General features: G+C 36.5%; 1 protein-coding gene across 1 annotated transcript; it reads right to left on the reverse strand.

Moving 5' to 3' along the window:
• Nucleotides 1-21,120: 21,120 nt before the first annotated feature.
• LOC131051080 (caffeoyl-CoA O-methyltransferase 1) lies at nucleotides 21,121-23,036 on the reverse strand. Its single transcript, XM_057985444.2, has 5 exons — nucleotides 22,763-23,036; nucleotides 22,614-22,693; nucleotides 22,353-22,497; nucleotides 21,944-22,075; nucleotides 21,121-21,622 (listed from the first exon to the last, which is right to left on the reverse strand). The coding sequence occupies exons 1-5, from the start codon at nucleotides 22,844-22,846 to the stop codon at nucleotides 21,332-21,334; spliced, it is 732 nt and encodes a 243-aa protein (XP_057841427.2). The 5' UTR covers nucleotides 22,847-23,036; the 3' UTR covers nucleotides 21,121-21,331.
• Nucleotides 23,037-23,329: the final 293 nt, after the last annotated feature.

Here is a 23,329-nt window from a genome sequence, read left to right on the forward strand (position 1 = left end):
TTGACCTTATGCAATTGGAAGAAAAAATTTGAGCCCTTGTCTCTCGAGTCCAACCAATTTAGTTTGGTCCTAGTTTTCAACCCTCTAATTTTCTCATTCTGGATCTTCCTAAGGTGGTTTTTGATTGACACCAGAGTGTTAGTAACGTTTTCATCATTAGGAGAGTTCTGAAGATTCATCTCTGTGATACAAAGGTCTTCTTGGAGCATCTTTTCAACTCGCTTGGCATCCTTAGCTTTCTTTTTCCCTACTGTTTGGTAGAGGGTGGTCCAACTTTTAATGTTCACATTCCATTTATCAATCCTAGAGAGTCAATTCTGCTCTTTCATATTAAAAAGTCTGATGAAGGTCAGGGCAGAGCAAAGATCCTCATCCTCCAAGAGTCTAGTGTTTAAGGTGAAGTAAGGAGGTCTTGAAGAAGGGAGGTGATCAGATGGGGAGAGGTCAATTCCCATTAGTATGGGGTGGTGGTCTGACAGTGTGTATGGGGAGACAGAGGAATGATCTCCATTGGCTCTTTTGCCAATACCAAAGTGGCTTTTATTGAAGTAAAGTCTATCTAGCCTGTAGTAGATTCTTTTTATTCAGTTGTTTGTAGCTACACTAGGTGAACCATACAGTGTTCAATTGGTCTTTTCTTCCAACAATAGGGTCAACAACATGTAGTTTATTGATCATTCTATCCCATTGCAACCTTTCCATACCCTTCCATTCAAATTTGTTGCCTCCTTTTTTGTCATTAGTTGATTCAATCATATTGAAATCCCCCCCTATAATCCAAGGGATGTCTTCTAGCCATGCTAGCCAGTTCCACAGATCCCCCACTCTCTATAGTCATTAGGGGCATATGCAGAGCAAATTCCAAACTTTTGGTCTTCCAGTTGAATAGAAACCCATATAGCCCTGGCACAGGGGGATTGCCCCCAGATGATCACTTTGCTAGCCCATCTAGGACTAAGTAGTATGGTTGTACCACCTTTACCCTTGGTATGGTTAGTATGAAAGGATGTAGCCTCCCTCCAAATACATTTAAGGTCGATTTGCAGGGTGAAGCCAACAACTTTTAGCTCTTGAAGAAGGAGGCAATCCATGTCCTTACGTCCATTAAGGAATCTTTTGATGATATATTTCCTATTAGGAGCCTCAAGGCCCTTGATGTTCCAAGAGATTGTTTTAAGTATGACTCACTTTTTTGGGTAGGTTCTGTTTGGGATTTAAATCCCTCAAAACATTTAGGCCACTCCTCTTTATTTGTGATATTGCTAGCATCAAATGCAATAGAGGAGCAGGGTCTACCTCTCTTCTTCCTTGCCTCAAATATTTGTTCAAGGCCAAGGGATTCCTTCCTGGAGGCACTATCTTTACTATTTTTAGGGGATCTCTTCCTTCTAGCCTTCCTATTTTAAACCATAGTAAACCCTTCATGTGTATCTGTCGATCCTTGTTCAAAGTTAGTGTTTCCAGGAGTGAAGGGGTCCATGATGATCCCTGTTTCTTGTGTGGCAATTTTATCTACCTTCGGGGCATCAATAGGGGTGCTAGAAGTACAATAGGTATTACTAGTAGGGTCTCTCCTAGTGGCCTCTGAGCCAATGGATGCATCTAGAGGGTCTACTAAGATCTCATCCACAGTAGGTCCACCAACTTCCACTTCCAGGGTAGAAATCTCATCAATTTTAAATCCAGTAGGACCCCTACATGCAGACAATTTAGGGTCCTAGTTAGAGGCCCTGTTAGTGGTATCTATTATAAGTGGAGCACCCCTATCCATGTCCTCTAGGTTAGGTATCTGCCACGGGGAGGCTTAAATTTCCAATTTCTGCTTATGAAGGTCTTGCTCAAGAACCTTCCTAGCTTCAGCAACTCTTCTCAATTTTTTTGCGTTCTAGGATCTTGGACCTGAGTGGAAATTGGGGTTATCAACAAATTTAGAGGGGTTGAAAGGCGGGGGATGGGCGGCGGAGAGGGCTTCTTTAATAGCATTACTATAGTTCAAGATGGAGTTAGCCATCGAGGGGGCCGAGGAGGATGGGGGGTTCAGGTGGGTGAGGGGTAGTCAGCGATGGGGAGAAAAAGTCATACTGGGGGGAAGCGGGGGAAGGATCTTGAGTAGGGACAATCGGAGGAGGTTCAGAGGGAGCAACCCGAAGCTCGGAGGGGGGAGGACCAGAAGAAGGGGTCTTGACTCTGTTAGATTTTTTGTTCAATAAAGGGCATTTGCTTCTAAAGTGACCACTTACTTTACAGTAATGGCAAGCATATATGCCACCCATGTATTCAATTGGACAACATAAAGTTTTATTGTCAAGGCAGATAGCAATTTTGGTGGGGTATACAATACTCGGTTTGAGGGATATGAGTAACCTAGCATCAAGATGAGGGAGAACCGAGGGGGAGGAGTCAATTTTTACAATTTTTCCCAAGGGTTCGGCAATTCTATCTATACAAGACTAGAGAAAAGGGGGAATATTTTTAATGGTTATCCATTTTGGACAAGACAGGGCGATAATTTTATCATTACAAGCCTCAGGGCCCCAACGCACAACCCTGAAAGACAAATTCCCCACTGACCAGAATTGTTTATTGACAATCTTGCTTTGGCTTTCTTTATTATCAAAAAAAATTAAGAATAGACCCTTTTGAATCATTCTACAAAATGAAAAATGAAACCCTAGTTTATTGACCCACATATCTTGCAGCCATTTGTTCATGTATTGATGAGATGGTACATTATTTACATCAAAAGCGGCAAAAAAAATAGTCAAATCCCTAAGCCTCAAAATCTTAGAAGAAATAGCAGAAAGCATTGAACCATTAGGATTAATGATGATGTGCTTGGAGGGGGAGACCTCACCTTGTTTTCTTGTGAGATGGGCATCAGCTTCATGCTGCAGCACAGTCTCAAATTTTGCATCAACCGGGAATAGAATCCACTTGCCCTCCACTGCCTGGCTGAAGGTCTTCCGCCTCGAGTGCTCATTCTCAGAGGGATGAGGAATGGATGGTTTATCCTTGCCTTGGGCATCTTTATTGGCCTCCATTAATGGTTGTACACTAGCAATTAATGTTCGAGGGCTACCCAGCGAAGCTAGGGAGCTCTCGCACGCAGTGGCGGCCTGCAACTAGCGACACCTTCGAAACTTGTGCCTTAGTTGCAGAGCACCCTAGCCTCTGTTTAAGTAGATAATTTGGGAAATAAAAGTTTTAAATAAATTGTATATTATGTTATATAATAAATATAATATATCGATATTGTACATATAATATATTATGTATATTATATTATAGAATATTGAAATAATATAATGTATGTTTTATATATTATTTGTTATGTTTATATTATATTATAATAATATAAAAAATATTATAATATATATATTAATATGATAATAATTGATAAAATAAAGATACATAATGTTGTGAATATAGTAAATTGATAATAATGATAATGAGAATATTAAAAGTCATATGCATTAATAAAATTTATCTTGATTATAGGAGGGCATCCTTAATTTCAAAAAATATTTACTATATAGTGAATGTTTGTTTGGTTTTTTAAGTATTTTGCCTTAGGTCTTATATTAGAATTTAGGATTAATTTTTTTTTAAACGTTTTATTTCTAATTAAATATTGATAAAATTAAATAAAATAAGTTAGAAATTTTTTAATCAAGGTAATAAATTTAATTATAATTTTAAATGATATTACATTTGAGAATTGGATCGAAGGTGAAGTTTACTTAATGGTGAGTTATAATTAATATTATATGATTATAATTAAAATAATAATAATTAAGTTTTAAAACTAAGATTAAGTTTATTATTCAAATTTTAACTATGTAGATTAAGTTATAATTATGAATATATGGTTTTTTTAATCTAAATTAGAATTCTTGTTACATTGAATTAGAATATGTTTAATTAATTTAAGGAAGATTTAATTTGTTAATCTAAGTTAGAATTAGAATTAAAATTAAAGTTATATAGATTATTTAAATTATATAATTATTTATTTTTAAGGTTTCAATAAATATAAAATATTATTTTAACTTATCAATAGTTATTTCAACATTTAAAATAAACAAAATATCTACAAATATTTTAATCAATTATATTATGATTGTAATCTTTATTAATAATTAGTTTAAATTCTATAATTATTTCAATATTGGTTAAATAATTTTTAATTCACATTATGCAATAATAATTAATGATTTTTTTGGTTAGAAAAAAAAAAAAAAAAGGATAATCAGTACCAACCTTGTAAGTGTAAACTTGCATATCAATGAAAGGAATGCAACAAGTGGTCATGTGCATGAAGAAAACTATGTTTGTAGGGTTCCAAATTAGCCAAATTTATATCTAACAAAAACAATGGTCTATTGGCAATTAATATTAATGTTTCCATTGGATCACATCAAACTTATCATATAAAACTAATTTGTATAATAAGGTTGTAAACTTATAAATATAAGGATAAATTAATTAGTTATCTCTCTCTCTCCCACATTTTCTCTCTCTACCTATCTCTCTCATATTTTCTCCCCCTCTTTATCTCTCCATATCTCCCTTCATTGCTCCCTCCCTATCCTCCTATCTATCTCTCTATCTCTACCTCTTTTGTTCCCATGTATCTTTGTCTCTCTACCTCTAACTCTTCTCTCCCCATATATGTAATAACCCACCATAATTAACTCAACAAAATTGACCATTCTTTTTTTTTGTGTGTTTAATTTAATCATTATGTTTGATTCAATTGCATACTTTGGGCATCCATCCATTTGGATTGGGCATTCATCCATCCAAGATGAGCATCTAACCATACGGGTTAGGCATTTGTCCATACGGAACATAAGATTTCGTCTATCCAATATGGGATAGGCATCTACCCATACAAGGTAGGCATCTATCCAATCAGGATAGGAGGTGCTCTGGCCAGAGACCTAGACTCATCGAGACCATTCGGGTCTTGAGCCACTCACTAAGTACTACACTCTTCTAACAGAAGTGCACTGAGGTCACCATCCTTAGGAGTAATTAAATAACATAATACAAGCTTGAATTCTGCCTCAGAATTTGGCTTAAAGCCTCGGGAAGTCAAGCGAATCCATACGGGATTCCTTCCGAGTATGTGTTGAATTACTTTCTCCAATTTAATTATCTTTATCTTTCAAAATAGGATTCTTACTCAATCCTTCCTTTACCAAGCCTACACCCCACCCACGAACGCCTGAGTATGAGGGACAACTCCATCCCAAGACTACCTACATACCCACTTCGGTACGAGATCAAGGCGTAAAGTATGTAGTTCTATTTTCTACTCTATGGTTTGATGTTGTAGACACCCAAAATTGTCATGTCTAATTAAATAAATATTTTATTTATTTAATCATCTAAGCTTAATTCTTCTATTAATTAAATAAATCCTTATTTATTTAATTAATTCATTTATCCTCTTCTAGCCTTATTTCTCATTTAAATAAATACATTTATTTATTTAAATTATCCTTTTCCTAAATTAAATAAATATTCTTATTTATTTAATTATCCTACTTCTATTAATTAAATAAATCTTTATTTATTTAATTAATTCATTATCTTTTTCTACACATGACACATGTCATTCATCTCTTAATTCATACACTACCTACCCCTTTCATTATTTTATTATTTCTTCTACCTACCCTCTAATCCTAGCCGACCTCCTTTTTACACCTCTCAATCTTATCCCTCCATTTCATATTGTGTCTTCTATTTAAGGAGATGCCTTCTTCATTATCAAACCCTAACAACTTGATCAATTGGCTACACTACGATCCTACTTGCAACCACATTCCGTTCTTTGTTGAGCTCTTGTGCATATAAAAATCTGAGAGCAAATATATCAAGCAAGATCAATGGAGATAGGAAGAATGGAGAACAAAACCCTATTGGACATGTGATGGTATAATCTTTGTGATTTCATGTGATTTGCATTGTCTTAGGTAATCTTCATATGTTATGGTGGATCTTTGTTGATTGTTAGGCTAGGGTTTTGTGGTTGGATTCATTTAGCCTTTCAATATTGTTATTATTGTTATCCATTTTCACCATACACATTTTGGCACGCCCGGTGGGATTCTTGTCCCTTTGCATTTAACCTTTTTGTTGTAGATTTTGCATTTTTGAAGTTGCAGATCAGACATTTTTCGACGGCATTTTAAGTTTTTCCGCGTCTGCGAACTTTCGGATCGCGTCTTTGATTTTCAAGCGCGTCTGCGGAATCTAGAATCGCGTCTGTGTTTTTGACAAATTTTATTTTGCAGATTTCAGAAAGGAGCGTCTGTGTTTCAGAGTCGCGTCTGCGTCATTTCTTCCCGTGTCTGTGTCGAAGAAGGGCGTCTGTGATTTTTGGCCACGTCTGTGCATCACAGAACCGCGTCTGTGTTGAGGGTAAAAGCGTCTGTGTATATATTGCTTCGAAATTTTCAAATTTTTATTGATTCAATTTTTGGATTTTGCACTTAGGGTTTCAGATCTGGTTTATTTTTGGACTAACCCTCTTAGATCTAGCTAACTAAGTTGTGCAGCTTGTCTTGGAAGCAAAACGTTTTTGTTGAAGGCCCCTCTTTCACAAAGTCTTTTGGGTTTCTAAAATTTACCTAACTTGTGTGTTTGCAGGAAGGGGTGATTATGTCAAACAACCCAAACTACTAACAAATTTTGTTGCAAGTCCTTGGCTAGGGTTTTGAAATTTTGTTGTGTGCCTTGTTTTCATAGATTAGCAAACACTTCCATTGGTGCACTAAAATTGAATCATTGTCTTTTGTGTCTTGAGCAATAGGCTCTTTTTGTTCAATCTTTAGAGGGCCTGTCTTCTTGTGTGGTCATTAGGACTACTAGTGAGAAGAGAATGACCCAAGTGGTAGCGAGGAAAACCCACCTCATCCGAACCACTATAATCAAATGTATTCATGGTGAAAACTATGAATAACGTGTGCTGATTAGTTCATACCGACACTATGTCTCCCCATAAACCCGTTTGATCAAATTTATTTGATCATTTGTAGGGCGTAACCCCTACCGGCTGGGAGCCTTCTGTATTTACAGAGCTGAAAGTGTCGCATGTATGGCCACACGAGCGGATGCCCTTACTAGCACTTTTTTGTTTTAGAAGCCCAAATCCTTCTAGTTGTTGGGGCAGGAGGTCAGACCTCTGGTAGCGGCCCACACACATACGGTTCTTAGTAGAGATACAAAGTTCGCCATGGGGAGTTCTCATGGGGACTGATGCTTGGCTGACCCGAGAAGTGAGTGCTGAGGGTGGAGCCAGTGAGGTCAAGCATCTAAGTATCCACTCTGAATAGTGTAGCCTCGGGGGTAAAACCCTATGTGGGATCAACAACTACTGTCTTGGCCAGCCATAAGAATTGTGCTTGTCTTATGCTAAACATTCAAACATTCAAGACCAAACAACAAAACATTGTGTCTTTTGTGTCTTCAAGTGTATGAAAAACATTTTACATCAAACAACACACTTTTGGAGTCTAAACACTTGCAAACATTGAGTCCTCATCAACATTGTGTCCTCTTGTCACGAAAAATAGTCAAACAGTCGGATTTGGTCACAACAAAACGACTTCACAGATTGGAAAAATTGCACGAAGTTTACAGAAACGAATCTGTGTCTGTTTTAACCGCGTCTGAGTCATCTAAGCGCGTCTGTGAAGGGCATAATAGCGTCTGTGTGTCTAGAAGCATCTGTGTCGAACAGAGACACGTCTGTGTCTGGGAATCGCATCTGTGAAGTATACAGAAGCGTCTGTGTCCAGAATTGAAATTTTTTTTACAATCCAGCAAACAAGAGAAATCAGTTTCGGAATACTTGAGCTTCCTAGGTTGTTTCTTCAGGTTTCATCTAGCATTCAACCTGTCTTTGAGTCTCATATAGTCCATCATTGCTTCACATCTCATTTTACATTCATACTTGTCTAAACTTGAGACAAAAGGTCATTTGCTTGTCCTCATCCTACTTTGTCAACACACTACATTACAACTACACTTTGCTAAGTGGTCCCTCATCAAGGTTTCTTACCTTTGGGTCTCATTTGGTCTTACTTAGAGTCAAGGTCAACTTACCTCATCAAGAGAAACTATCCTCTCTTTGGAAGTCACACCTACTCTACTACATACATACTTGGTCTTACACTTTGGACATTGCAAGTACACCTCAGATTCATTTACACTCCATACAACTCTTGGTCTTCCATACTCTTGCCATTTTTTCATCTAGTCTCTCACATCTTGGTCAATACCTAGTTCATGGTTGAAACCCGTCTTCAAAAAATCTAGGAGAGAAACTAAAGAGGCTCAAGAGTCCGCAAACATGAGTTCTTATGAGTATGACAATGATTTATTTTTCAATCCTGAGCACACTACATTGCCTGACATGGATGTTTATAGAAACATTCCAAATGTGGAAAACGCAGACACTACAAACAACAATGCTACACACAATGACAATGTGGACAACTTTTCAATACATTCAGCTGATGTAGAAGAATCCATTATGAATCCCCATTTCAATAGATTGGTTGAAGAGATAATGAGGAGGGATAGACAGTACTTTTTACACATGATGGCACAAAGTGGAGCTAAAATACCTCATGACTTTGACATGTCTCAACTTATGGAAAACCGACCCTCGCAACAAACTCACTCCAACATGGATCAAAGGAGACCTAATAGTGGAGGAAATAGAGGACCACATATGGTACCTGACTCACCATCAGCTTTGCTTCAAAAACCCGAAGTCCCACATACACATGCTCAAACGTATGATACTTACCTTCGAAGACCATTATGGAAGCCTTATGCAGATAGATATGCTCAAGCTATGGATCAACCAAAACAATTGGACATTCAAAGACATGCTCAAAATTTGGACACAAGGAAACCTCATGTCAAATTTGGGGGCAACACAATAGAACATGACATGCCTGTAGAATATGGTATACATGCGCAAAATAGATATGGGGTTCCTCAACATGAAGCTATACTAAGTGCTCCATATATGTCGCATCAATATAGACCTCCTCCATATGAACATGTGTATGATCAATATCATCCATACATGCAACAAGCTCCTCCTCAAATTGGTGCCTCAAACATAGGATATGGTTCAAAAAGTCGATCTCCACCTAAGAGCAATTTGGAGCAACAAATCAGAGATTTACAAAAGAAAATGGAGGACATGAATACACCAAAACCAACATACACTATGAGAGACATATGTCCTCATCCATTTGATAAGAGCATTCCAATGCCTCCATTTCCTGCACACTTTGTGATGCCAAAATTTGACAAGTATAGAGGAAAAGGGGACCCCAAGGCACACATAAGACAATTTTTCAAAGCCTACATTGAGGTAGCGGCAGAAGAAACATATTTGATGAGATTGTTCCCACAAAGTTTAGGCGATCAAGCTATGGAATGGTTCTCTCAACTACCGCCTGGTATTAAGTCATGGGGTGACTTAGCAGAGGCATTTATTCAGCATTTCTCCTACAATATAGAGATAGATATCTCAGTCACTACTTTGTGCAATACTAAGCAAAAAGAAGGAGAGTCTTTTGCATCATTTTTACAAAGATGGAGAAATCTAGCCAGCAGATGCTCTTGTGAAATTCCACAAAAACAAATGGTAGAGATGTTCACACAAAATGTTAACAAGGACATTGGCTATGATCTAAGAAAAGCTTGTTTGTCCACCTTCAAGGATGTCATTGAAAAAGGCTTAGCAACAGAAAAGGTTCTTATTGAACAAGGAGTCATTAAGATATTCAAGGAAAACAAAGATGACTTTAAAGGAAAAGACAAGCCAAGATTTTGGAATAAAAATAAGAACACAGTCAATGATGGTGTTGTTGATGCTAACACAGTGCGACCCAAGTTCATCTTTTCGAGATCAAGTTCTACAAACAATCAAGTGAATACTCAAACAACTTCTAGACCACGAAGGAAGTACACCCCATTGGGAGAACCACTTGAATTAGTCTTCAAAAAGCTTGTGGCAAACAAAGTGATCACAATTCCAGATTTTCCTCCATATGAACCAAAGGTCAAACCAAATTGGTGGAATGATGATGAGTATTGTGAATTTCATAAGAGCAAGGGTCATAAGACAGGAAATTGCCATCGACTGAAGAATATTGTGCAAGATCTCATTGATAGAGGTGACATTGAGATTGAGGGACACTCATCTAATCAAGAACATGAGATGTTTAAGGAACCATTCCCAAAGCATGACAAGGGAAAAGCCAAAGTCACAGATGATCAAGCCAACTATACTAGAGAACCTTACAACTATGACTCAACTATCAATCACATCTCGATGGACAATCATATCTCTACTATTACCATCAAGAACAAAAATCCTAAGAATCCTCCTCAGAGACCCAAGATTGTCCTAAGAGGTGTTGGATCTTCTTCCGAACCTACTTCTGAATGTCATGTTACAACTCGTCGAGGTAAAATTACTTTGCCAGGTGCCTCCACTAAAAATACCGCTTCTTCATCAACCAAACCTAAGTATGACCTTGTAGAACAATTAGGGAAGACACTCGCGCTCATCTCCATCCTTGAGCTATTACACATATCCCCCACACATAAAGCTATTCTTGACAAAATCTTGAGAGACACCACCGTTCCTACTAGTCTGAATGTGGACCAGTTTCAAGCCATGGTGGGATACCTTTCCATTCCACACTCCCTTACATTCACAGAAGCTGATGATGCCTCCGTAAGTCAGCCACATAATGCACCATTACACATTGAAGCCTTCATACACAAACATCGAATCAAACGAGTCCTGATAGATGGAGGAGCAGGTCTAAACATTTGTACATTGAGCACAATTAAACAATTGGGATATTCTGATAAAGCTGTGAATTGTACAAACAAAATTACCATCAAAGCATATGATGATGAAGAGTGTTCATCCAAAGGTACAGTCACCTTGCCTCTCAGAGTTGGGCCAGTTACAAAGGATGTGGTTTGTCAAGTCCTTGATTTAGATCTCGCATACAACATATTGCTAGGACGTCCATGGATTCATGAGATGAGAGCAATACCATCTACATATCATCGATGTATCAAGTTTCTGCACAATGGAGTTGAAGTGACCGTCAAAGCTGACCCAAATCCATTTATATATTGCAACAATCTACGACCTCGATCAGAAATAACAATCCCAGTCAATCGAGAAGCTATTCCTTCATCGGCATATGTGGATCCAGAATCCTTGAAAGCTTCTACATCCAAACAAGCAGAGATCAAGGAAAAATTCAAGTTTAAAGACATGGGATGTGGTGAGTATATCTTTCATGTTGATCAACTCCCACTATCTCCTAAGGTATTCTGTCAACAGGAACAACCTACAAGCAATATGCAAGACCAAGGAATTGGGTGTGAACCACCTAGTGTTGTGGCTACTAAGTCTGAATGCAAATCTCCTCTAGTGGTGCAAGCATCTCTTGATATCAATAGTCCTAAGAGTGGTTCCTACGAAGAATCTATTAAGTGTATTGCCAGCCCTCTTGAGAACTCACATAGCTTTACCATTTCATCCACTCATTCCATTTCCACTCCTCTCCTAGACTTGGATCAACAAGAATTACAAAAGCCCTTACTCATTAGGGATCAAAAATCAAGCTTTGAAAAGAAAAATCTAAAAGTCAAAAATAAAGAAAAGTGCTTTAGTCCAAATCAAAATCAAACGCTATTGGACTCTGCAAAAATCAAAGTCAAGGATAAAAATCCCATGAAGAAAAAAGAACAAGAGATGATCTCCCCTAATACCAAAATAACTGGGGGCAAAAGTTCTACAATTTCAAGTCAAAAAGCATACTTGTTGATCCTAAGTCTCCATCATGCTATCCTACTCTCACTTCTTTTCGCAATCACAAGCCTTCATCACTCATCCACTTGTTTCACACATCCATTCCCTTCTAGTGATACATCATGGACCTTTAATGGAGCTTCCTTGAAGGACTTTGCTATCAGTGATGCCCAAACTTCTTCAGGTGACACGCATATGGGCCTGTGTAGTCCACACACTAGTAATTCTATCTCAATTCCTTTATCAAGGCAGACAATCACTCGAGCTACACATCATTTAGTCAAGGAAAAATGCAACTACAATCATAAAGTCAAGCCTCACACATTTGAGGTAGGTGACTTGGTTCTCAGAGAAAACCCCAAAAATCAGCAAGATAGAGAGAAGAAGGGCAAGTTTGAACCAAACTGGCTTGGTCCTTACATTATTACAGTAGCATATGGATTTGGGGCATATCAGCTCTCAACTACAGAAGGTGAACCTTTGGAGGATCCTATCAATAGCATGCACCTTCGCAGGTTCTACACATAGCTCTTCGGAATATCCTAATTCAAAAATACAAAAAAATCAAAAAATTCAAAAATGCAAAAAAATTATAAAACAAAAAAATCGTTACTTGGTGAAAACCTGGCAAATAGGCACCTTGTGACAACAAAAAAAAATTGAAAAAATAAAAAAAGTAAAGAGAAATAATTTCGTCCAATGGTGAAAACCACTTCAGTGGCGCCCTGGGCAAGTACCATGGTGAAAACTGGGTCACCAGCGCCATGTGTAGAGACATTGCTCCTCCCTCCTTCAGGATTCACTTTCATCACTTCACATTGCACACACTCACAACCTATTCACTCACAATAAACTTACCCATTCCCATCATGGCTTGTTATTGATCTACCCAAGATTGGTTAGCCATTCATAATAAACCCCCATTTTCACTCCCTTTCCATCCATAATAAGTCAGATCTTATCTGTGGCTAAGGCAATTCCTACGTCTAGTGATGGGTGTGGAACTGAGAACACCACATGTTTCGAGGAGTACAGTTTCTTCCAGCTTCCTTCAAGTCTATCCGTGCACAATCCGCAATAAAGCAACATTTGCATCACAAATCCGCAATAAAGTTTCGTCTTCTCCGCAATAAAGTATCAGTTTCATGGATTCAGTCAGTTTCAGATGAGCCAGCAGCAACAATGGGCTTCAACAAATCAAATCTTTCAACAGACTCAGACAACATATGGTTCAGTGCTATCTATCCTTTTTGTGAAAGTAAACATTGTGACCACAATCAAAATAAGACTTATACAAGTGACAGGAGACACTAAACTTGAGGACTACAGTGGATGTTGGTGTCGAGTCTTGGTTTTCTTTTGATTTTATCTTTTGGTGACATGTCTTTTAGCTTTTCCAGGATGTCTTTGACTAGAGATTCTATCTCCAGGATGTCTTTGACTAGAAAGGTGAGGATGGGGTATCGTCACCTATTTGTATTTGTTGTCTGTGGATTGTCTTTTAGTAATGCTATGACTTGTCCAAGGATATGAGGACATTGTGAGTCTAGTATGAACTGGGGTATTCCTTGTTTGTGATTGTCTTATCTCCATGCAAATGGGTACAATGACTTTCTGGGTTGAACATATGCCTCGATTGTCATAACCTACTTGCCATAATAAAGTTCAATGATGATAACGCACAAGAAGCTCTTTCACTTTCATATCTTCTGTCTTCCATCCCCCTTTCTTGATTGACTTCCATCGTCCTTCTTGAGTCCACGTAGCTTGCTATAACATGACTGAGTATAATGACACACCAAAAACATTTGCATTTCATGTAGTTTGCACCTGCATTACCACATATAAGCATTTCATACATACATATAGATATCACAACTGCATCACATCCTGCACACAACACCTGTTAGCACAATTTACACTTACATTATCATATTCATCTACATCACATACATTCACATTTGCATCATGCATCACATATACAACATAAAAGAACAAAAATATTGCATTGCATCATATACATATTTGCATCCATATCATAAGCATCACATAAGAACATCTCATCACATAGGTACACATGCATATAGCTGCCGCAAAGATGAATCATCTCATATATATATATAAAGTGTCATGATACAATGATGTCAAAATCATATGGCTATAATCACCCGCAGGTGTCTACATCATTATACAAAATGGTACAAAACTGATACAAAGGAACCCACTGATAACTCCTGCCAACACTGTTGGTAGTGCTAATCCTGTCCATGTCACGGTATCCCATGCCACTTGTCCCACCCTCATCTCCAGTCCCAGATCCTAGAACACCCATCTCAAAGCCTCTCTGTCTCTGTCGCGATCATATGGAATCAGATCTCCATCAATCGGTATATGCATAATCCTATAAACATCCTCAAGGGTGACTATCATCTCACCCATCGGCAAATGAAATGTGCAAGTCTCTGAATGCCATCTCTCGGCCAGCGTAGTCAGCAAACCCATGTTTGCCCGAAACTCAGGCACATATAGCACATGTCTCAAACCCATCTCCTCGATGGCAGCTCTATCCTGAAATGACAACTTCGGTCGCAACCTCTGCGTCGATGGGAATCTCTCCTGTGACTCCAGCATAGGCAAATACTCCTGCAGTCGAACAAATCAATCATGTCAGCCATCGTGGCATTCACTGTTCATCATAAAATGCTACTTTTTATCTAAATGCATATGGTTATCTATCTTAGTGACACTCACTGTTCATCACAAAGTGTTGCCATCTATCCTAGTAGTGCTCCCTGTTCATCACAAAGTACTACATGTGTGACACTCCCTGTTCATCACAAAGTGTTACTCACATCTTACACTCCCTGTTCATCACAAAGTGCTGCTCATATTTCAGTACTCCATGTTCATCACAAAGTACTCTATCTTGGTACTCACTATTTATCACAAAGTGCCTTGATCTATCCTAGTCTTCCTAGAGGACCTGCTTGAGTGTATCCTCTCAGCAGCTTATCCAATCGACAACGTATGTTCATCACAGAACTGCCAATTTGACCTAGAAGATAAAACCTTGCATTTTTCAGACATAAACGTGTTTCTAACTCACAAACACACCTATAGACTGCACAAGCACGCCTAAACAACACAGACGCGCCTGTTTGACATAAACGTGCCTACATTGTTCACAAACGCGACTTTGCAACATAAACGCCCTTGGAGGACGTAGACACACCCCACTTTGGCACAAACGCGGTTCCAAACATAGACGTGCCTGGCACCGACACAGACACGCCTGTCGGACACAAACGCGCCTGACACCGACGCAGATGCGGTTTCCCGATTTTTGCATTTTTTGCACCCTACTTCTAAGCGCATTTATTGCTCTATTCGACATGCATTAATGACAAAAGAAAATGCGTCAAAGTACGAGGAGGTTTTGTGGTACTCACCGACTCTCCTACCTCTGCTGGCCTCTAAAATCGACGAACATGATCGAATCTGTGAGTGAAAGCCACCGTTGCTGACTGCTGCTGCTCTTTTCTCTCTCTGCACTCTTATCTTGTAAATGTGTAGATGACAATGAGGATGTATTTTCCCCCGTGGTCTATCTTATAGCCTACCCTAGCCCTCGCCTTCATTTTCTGAGTCAGTCTTCATTATCCCGTGACTCTGTCACTTTATCCAGTCAGTCTATTCTATCCCGTCTTTCTTATCGAGAGATTGTCTGCAATCTTTTCAGACATTTTCATCCAATCTCTTGAGGGGGCATATCATTCCCATCCTGGGGCAACTCTGTATCAGTTCATCTTATCTTCTTTGAAACAACATGACAAGCCGCATTGTCTCAAAGAGGGGCAAAATGTAGACACCCAAAACTGTCATGTCTAATTAAATAAATATTTTATTTATTTAATCATCTAAGCTTAATTCTTCTATTAATTAAATAAATCCTTATTTATTTAATTAATTCATTTATCCTCTTCTAGCCTTATTTCTCATTTAAATAAATACATTTATTTATTTAAATTATCCTTTTCCTAAATTAAATAAATATTCTTATTTATTTAATTATCCTACTTCTTCTATTAATTAAATAAATCTTTATTTATTTAATTAATTCATTATCTTTTTCTACACATGACACATGTCATTCATCTCTTAATTCATACACTACCTACCCCTTTCATTATTTTATTATTTCTTCTACCTACCCTCTAATCCTAGCCGACCTCCTTTTTACACCTCTCAATCTTATCCCTCCATTTCATATTGTGTCTTCTATTTAAGGAGATGCCTTCTTCATTATCAAACCCTAACAACTTGATCAATTGGCTACACTACGATCCTACTTGCAACCACATTCCATTCTTTGTTGAGCTCTTGTGCATATAAAAATCTGAGAGCAAATATATCAAGCAAGATCAATGGAGATAGGAAGAATGGAGATCAAAACCCTATTGGACATGTGATGGTATAATCTTTGTGATTTCATGTGATTTGCATTGTCTTAGGTAATCTTCATATGTTATGGTGGATCTTTGTTGATTGTTAGGCTAGGGTTTTGTGGTTGGATTCATTTAGCCTTTCAATATTGTTATTATTGTTATCCATTTTCACCATACATAGATGTAAACTGATTAGTGGGTATGCAACCCTTTCTAGGGTCAATGTCCCAGACAGTTTCTCTGCGGTTGCTACCCACAATGGTAGCGCTTAAGCAAAGGCTCAAGATGGCCTATTGCTTGTGGCCTAAAACAACTAGATCCTAATTCTTATCATGAGCGTCACCCTTGACCAATTGCCAATCGACAATAATTCTTCGAGATTAAATCAGTTTTATAAAAGCATTTCACTCATCATCCCTATAGGGGTTTACTATAGTTTAACTCAACGGATGAAAGATCATTTTAGAGTTATCTTATTAAATTATCGATCTAAGGGGGATTACCCGCCCCTTGGATTTTAACTTCCAAGTGTCCCTTATTACTCCCCGACGATTTATAGGGACGATGCCACAAACGTCGTTGATGTAGCTTTATTAGGCGTTAAGTGCAGTAGTTCAACACGACGGCATTACTCGTAAGCGTGACCCAGAGGCACCGTATATACCGAACGCTACTAGGTTTTAGGTTTCCATCTTCCTTTATTTAGTTTTCTAACTACGAAAACATCATGCTTGAAAACAATTACTAATTGAACGTGTAAAATTTAGACATTGCAAAGCTCAATTAATTGAAATAACTACTTGATGAATTACAAGGAATAAAAACCATAACTAACATTATTTATTATTCAAAACCTTGAAGTATAACTTTGCATAATAATAAAAATTAGGAAACTTGCATAATAATAACAAATAGGAAACTTGCATAATAATAATTAAACGTGAAACTTGCATGGAGATGGAAACACCAATAAATGTAATCAATGTGAAGCAATTTGCATGAGGCGGAGGTAGTGTAAGTTACATGCGACAATATCGCTTATAAAGCCACTAAACCCACAATAGAATTTAGCTTCAAATCATTCAATATGGATTAATTGCTAAGTGGAAAAAAAAGATCTAATTATAAAATTTGGTATAATTTAATTAAAATTTATAAATTGCTAAAACTAATTATAATTTTTTTTTTAAATTATCTAAGTTTAAAATTTTAATAAACTAAAATTATATATATAAAAAAAAGAATTTAATTAACTAAAATTTGATACATATATAAAAAAAATTCTAACAATTATCATTGCCATAATTTAAAATTTGATTGGCATTTAAAAAGGGGGTCAAGTGGGAGGGGGACCCCACAGGTCCCCTCTACTACCCTGCGGCCACTGCCGCAGCAGTGACCGCAAGCTAGTGTAGGGTACCGTAACGGTACCACTCCCCCTACAGAGTATTAACTCCGCCTGCAAGCCCGATACTCCATGCAGAGTGCTAGGTACCGTGCACCCAAACAATAAGAAAATTTACATTGCATAAAAATTTATAATTACTATATATATATATATATGGTTTCTAGTTTTAATTTATTTAAACAAGAGAGTAGAGTTTGACCAGCATATAAGAGATACAAAATGTAAACAATAAGGATTTATATATAGGAGTAAATAACACAGAGAGTTATTCACAGAGGGACTTATTCCTTAGTTTTCAATTATTATTTCCAGAGAGAAGTAGATAACTAGACTCAAAAACATTAATGGAACCAAATGAGAATATCACAGAGAATTATTCACAGCGAAATCTATCCCTCCTTTTCAACTAATTTTCACAAAGAAAATATATAACCAGATAATGGAATCAAATGAGAATATCACAGAGGATTATTCACAACGAAAACTATTCCTCCTTTTCAACTAATTTTCACAGAGAAAATATATAACCAGATAATGGAATCAAATGAGAATATCACAGAGGATTATTCACAGCGAGATCTATTAAAAGGATGAGATTCAGATTTCTATTCGAAAAAACCAGAGAGATGAATTAGAGGGAGGAAATAAAGAATGATCTAATCTAGTTCTCAGCAAAAAATTGAAACAAATTGATCTAATTTTCATCAAGGAAATTGAAACAAGATTGATCTAATCTAATTCACAACAAGAATAAGTTGCATGATTCAAAATAAAATAAAACTAAATTAAAAGAGCCTGGATACTTGCAATTGATGTAGAATCCCCTATGAATCCTTCAATTAACCTCCCTTGATCCTTCAAGCTTGAAAAAATCCTCCAAAGTAATCTTAGCTATTTTCCAAAATGAAATATGACTACCAAAACAATTACTTGAGAGAAGAATTTCTTTATGGAATAACCAACTCCCATTTTTGAAAACTTGCATATCATTTATAAGAAAAATCCCTCTATTCCACTATCTAGAAATTTTAATTAAAAAAAGAGATTCTTTCCCAATTTTGGACTTCATGCAAATTGATTAGACTTAGTGGAGGAGTTACATGCAAGGTGGTGGAGAATCCTCTGGAAGCTTCTTATTCTTCCTACAACATGTGCCATAATTGGATGTGGGAAATAAATAAATAAATAAAATAATGTATATTTTCCATGTGTGTGTGTGTGTATTATTATTTTATCCTTTTATAATAATCATTCAATCATTTAAATAGCTTATCCAAAAATATAATAGAGTTGTCTTTTAAATCCAAAAGTGATAAAGGAGGATTGCGACAATATATCTCCATCTCTCCTCTCTCTCTCTTTATCTCCCTCTTTCTACTCCTAACTCTTCCTCTCTCCCTATTGCAAACATAACACGAGTCTATTGGTAATGGAGTATTATTATCTTCCTTATTCAAATGTTTGTTTCAATCATACTTTGACCCCTATAAATAAATGCATAGTTGATTTGAAGTTATCACTTCTCCATTTAGACTTGTTAGATAGCCTACCAATTGATCTCATGTATTGTACAAATACATGCAATAAATAGACCAGAACTTTTCCTTAGTGACCTTCACACTACTTCGGCATACCCATTGGACACCAAGATGCAATTGCTAGTTATATTTTAAAATACGATTCTTTATAGTTAGAAGGTCAATATAGACTAATCGTTGATATAATAGTAGATATGCTCCCAAACATATTTGGAATAGAATTCATTCCATTAACCTAAACTATTATACATGGTTCCCTGTGCCAAGCCACCTAAGAATCACATTCCTGAAATTTAAAAAATAACACGCATTAAACCTTGTAACCTTTACTGCTTCTCAATTTTTGAGTTCATGAATACATAATAAAACTTTCAACAATAGATAATTTTTTGTAAAATCTTTAAATTTAAGATTAAGTTTATTATTCAAATTCTAACTATGTAGATTAAGTTATAATTATGAATATATGGTTTTTTTAATCTAAATTAGAATTCTTGTTACATTGAATTAGAATATGTTTAATTAATTTAAGGAAGATTTAATTTGTTAATCTAAGTTAGAATTAGAATTAAAATTAAAATTATATAAATTATTTAAATTATATAATTATTTATTTTTAAGGTTTCAATATATATAAAATATTATTCTCACTTATCAATAGTTATTTCAAATCCCATAGGGAGTAGGGTATGTACATCTTATCGGCTTCGGCCTATTACCGATTAAAAAAATAAAAATAATTTCAACATTTAAAATAATTACAAAATATCTATAAATATTTTAATCAATTATATTATGATTGTAATACTTATTAATAATTAGTTTAAATTCTATAATTATTTTAATATTGATTAAATAATTTTTAATTCACATTAGGCAATAATAATTAATGATTTTTTTGGTTAGAAAAAAAAAAGGATAATCAGTACCAACCTTGTAAGTGTAAACTTTCATATTGATGAAAGGAATGCAACAAGTGGTCATATGCATGAAAAAACCTATGTTTGTAGGGCTCCAAATTAGTCAAATTGATATCTAACAAAAACAATGGTCTATTGGCAATTAATATTAATGTTTCCATTGGATCACATAAAACTTATCATATAAAACTAATTTGTATAATAAGGTTGTAAACTTATAAATATAAGGATAAATTAATTAGTTATCTCTCTCTCTCTCCCACATTTTATCTCTTTACCTATCTCTCTCATATTTTATCCCCCTCTTTATCTCTCCATCTCTCCCTTCATTACTCCCTCCCTCTCCTTCTATCTAACTCTCTATCTTTACCTCTTTTGTTCCCATCTATCTTTATCTCTCTACCTCTAACTCTTCTCTCCCCATATATCTCCACCTCTCCTCTCTCTCTCTTTATCTCCCTCTTTCTACTCATAACTCTCCCTCTCTTCCTATTGTAAACATAACACGAGTCTATTGGTAATGGAGTATTATTATCTTCCTTATTCAAAGGTTTTGTTTCAGTCATACTTTGACCCCTATAAGTAAATACATAGTTGATTTGAAGTTATCACTTCTCCATTTAGACTTGTTAAATGGCCTACCAATTGATCTCATGTATTGTATAAATACATGCAATAAATAGACCAGAACTTTTCCTTAATGACCTTCACACTACTTCGGCATACCCATCGGACACCAAGATGCAATTGCTAGTTATATTTTAAAATACGATTCTTTATAATTAAAAGACCAATATAAACTGATCATTGATATAATAGTAGATATGCTCCCAAATATATTTAGAATAGAATTCATTCCATTAACCTCTTCTATTATACATGGTTTCCTGTGCCAAGCCACCCAACACTCACATTCCTGAAACTTAAAAAATAACACACATTAAACCTTGTAACCTTTACTGCTTCTCAATTTTTGAGTTCATGAATACAAAATAAAACTTTCAAGAATAGATAATTTATAAAACCCATAGTTGATGAAAATAATTTGACATGCATGCAACTAACAGACTTCCAGTTGACACCTCTGTCTCTCTTCTCATAATTCCTTAAAACAACACAACAAACACAAACCTGAAACCTGCCTAGGAAATGCGCCTACATAAGGTGAGCCCATCACCAATAGGCAACTGGCAAATCTCTATACGTTTGTCAGCAGCAAGTGCCTTGTTCAGCTCAATTACATAGTGTGTTGCATTTATCACTTGTTCAGGCAGGGTTGCAACACACCCAGCAACAGTACCACACCACAGTGAATTGTCGAAACAAATAAGTCCTCCAATCTTCACCAATCTCAGCAGACGTTCATGGTAGTTCAGAGCGTTGTGTTTGTCTGCATCTACAAATGCAAAATCAAAACACCCCACCATCTCCTCCTGAGTGAAAACAAATGATTAACAAACTCATTACTATACAATAAATCCACCATAGATATCTTGGAGATTGCTAATGAATTCAACAGGCCCAAAAAGAACATGATAATGAAGTAGACTTGTAATGTGCAACAGAATCCTTGATAGTGGTATTGGGAACATCACCTAGAAAACAATAGCATACTAGAGAAAGCCCATAAGGCATAACACTGTAACCCTAATTATTGCCTGTGTTGGGTAGTTCACAACAACTACCCAAAACAACCTATTTCCATTATTGTGGGAATGTCATTTTCAAGATGAATCCATGGTGAGAGAATTTACATGTTGTATGAATTCATCCAAAATGGGCAAAGCAGGGCCCTCTCTGAAATCAATTTTGTGGGCAATTCCTGCTGACTCAATGATAGGCCTCCCCAAGTCATATGGTTCTCTGTTTATATCGATGCCTATGACCTGTCACGGAGAAAATCAAAATAATGTCAAGAGTTTGCATTATAATCTAAGCAATTCTACGAGCAATGATGAACATAAATCTAGGGTATAAGGGTAGAAGGAGCAGAAGGAATTTTAATGGCGTTCACAAGATCTAGAAATAAGAACCAAAATTAATCCATTTTTAAGTTCTTTTCATGTTATTTCTTCTGTTATGAATCTTGAATAAGACCCAGTGGCAGAGCAGAGAATCAACTTAAAACATATGAAAAACTCCAGAGGACATTGAGAGACCAACCTTTCCGTCAGTGGGCAGAGCAAGAGCTGTGCAGAGCAGAGAATATCCTGTGAAAACGCCAATCTCTAGAGTCTTCTTAGCATTTATTAGTTTCAACAGAAGCATCAAAAATTGAGCTTCGTGAGCTGGAATAGCTATAATGGCACTGATAAAAACCCACATAACATTTTCAGTCAATCTACATGTATGAAGCGTTCCTACTCCGCAGGGGAGGCAAGGTTGCGTTCCTATAAAATTATAGGTTATTTATATAGATCTTACTGTGGATGTTTTGCAGTGAGATCTCTGAGTTCTTTCAAACATTCTGGTTCACGGGGATAAACGCTTGTTTCAAGAATATACTGCAAAAGAATTTGGTTATACAAGAATGGAAATTGGATAATTCATATGATGAAAAGACGAGATCAAACCTGGTAGAGGGCATCACTTTGCAGGAGATGTTTTTGGGTTTCCACATTGGCATTTTGAGATGTTCCTTGATTGTTCTCCGCCATTGATAACTGCTTGAGATGTTTCGAAGTACAGACGAAAATATGAGCTATGTAATCAGATCAGTATATTGAACTGAAATGCCTCCGAAAGGCGGTCACAGTGACAAACTAGGAACTGCACATCGGACGCGCTAAACTAATGTGGTACTCCAGTTTTTTAAAGTTTGTTCATAAAAGCAATCAAAGTCGGGAAATATGTGGATGTGGTGCACCGGGCACCCTATTAACTATTCAACACTTATCTTTTGTTCTTTGTTGTCCTATCCGTTTAATTGTTTTATCTTTCTCAATACAAGTGTATGGGCCTTCCTTTGTCAATAGGTCTTTGATTTGTGAATATGTGGATGTGGTGTATCGGATTCTTAATGAAACCATCACAGACTAAGTTTTGTTGAGTGCAAGGCTCCAATATCATAAGGAATGAGATTGAGATCATACTTTGAACGAATTTGACAAAATGGATATCCCTAAGTCGTTGACTTTTAG

The sequence above is a fragment of the Cryptomeria japonica genome, chromosome 6, assembly GCF_030272615.1.
Source record: "Cryptomeria japonica chromosome 6, Sugi_1.0, whole genome shotgun sequence".
NCBI classification, from domain to species: domain Eukaryota; kingdom Viridiplantae; phylum Streptophyta; class Pinopsida; order Cupressales; family Cupressaceae; genus Cryptomeria; species Cryptomeria japonica.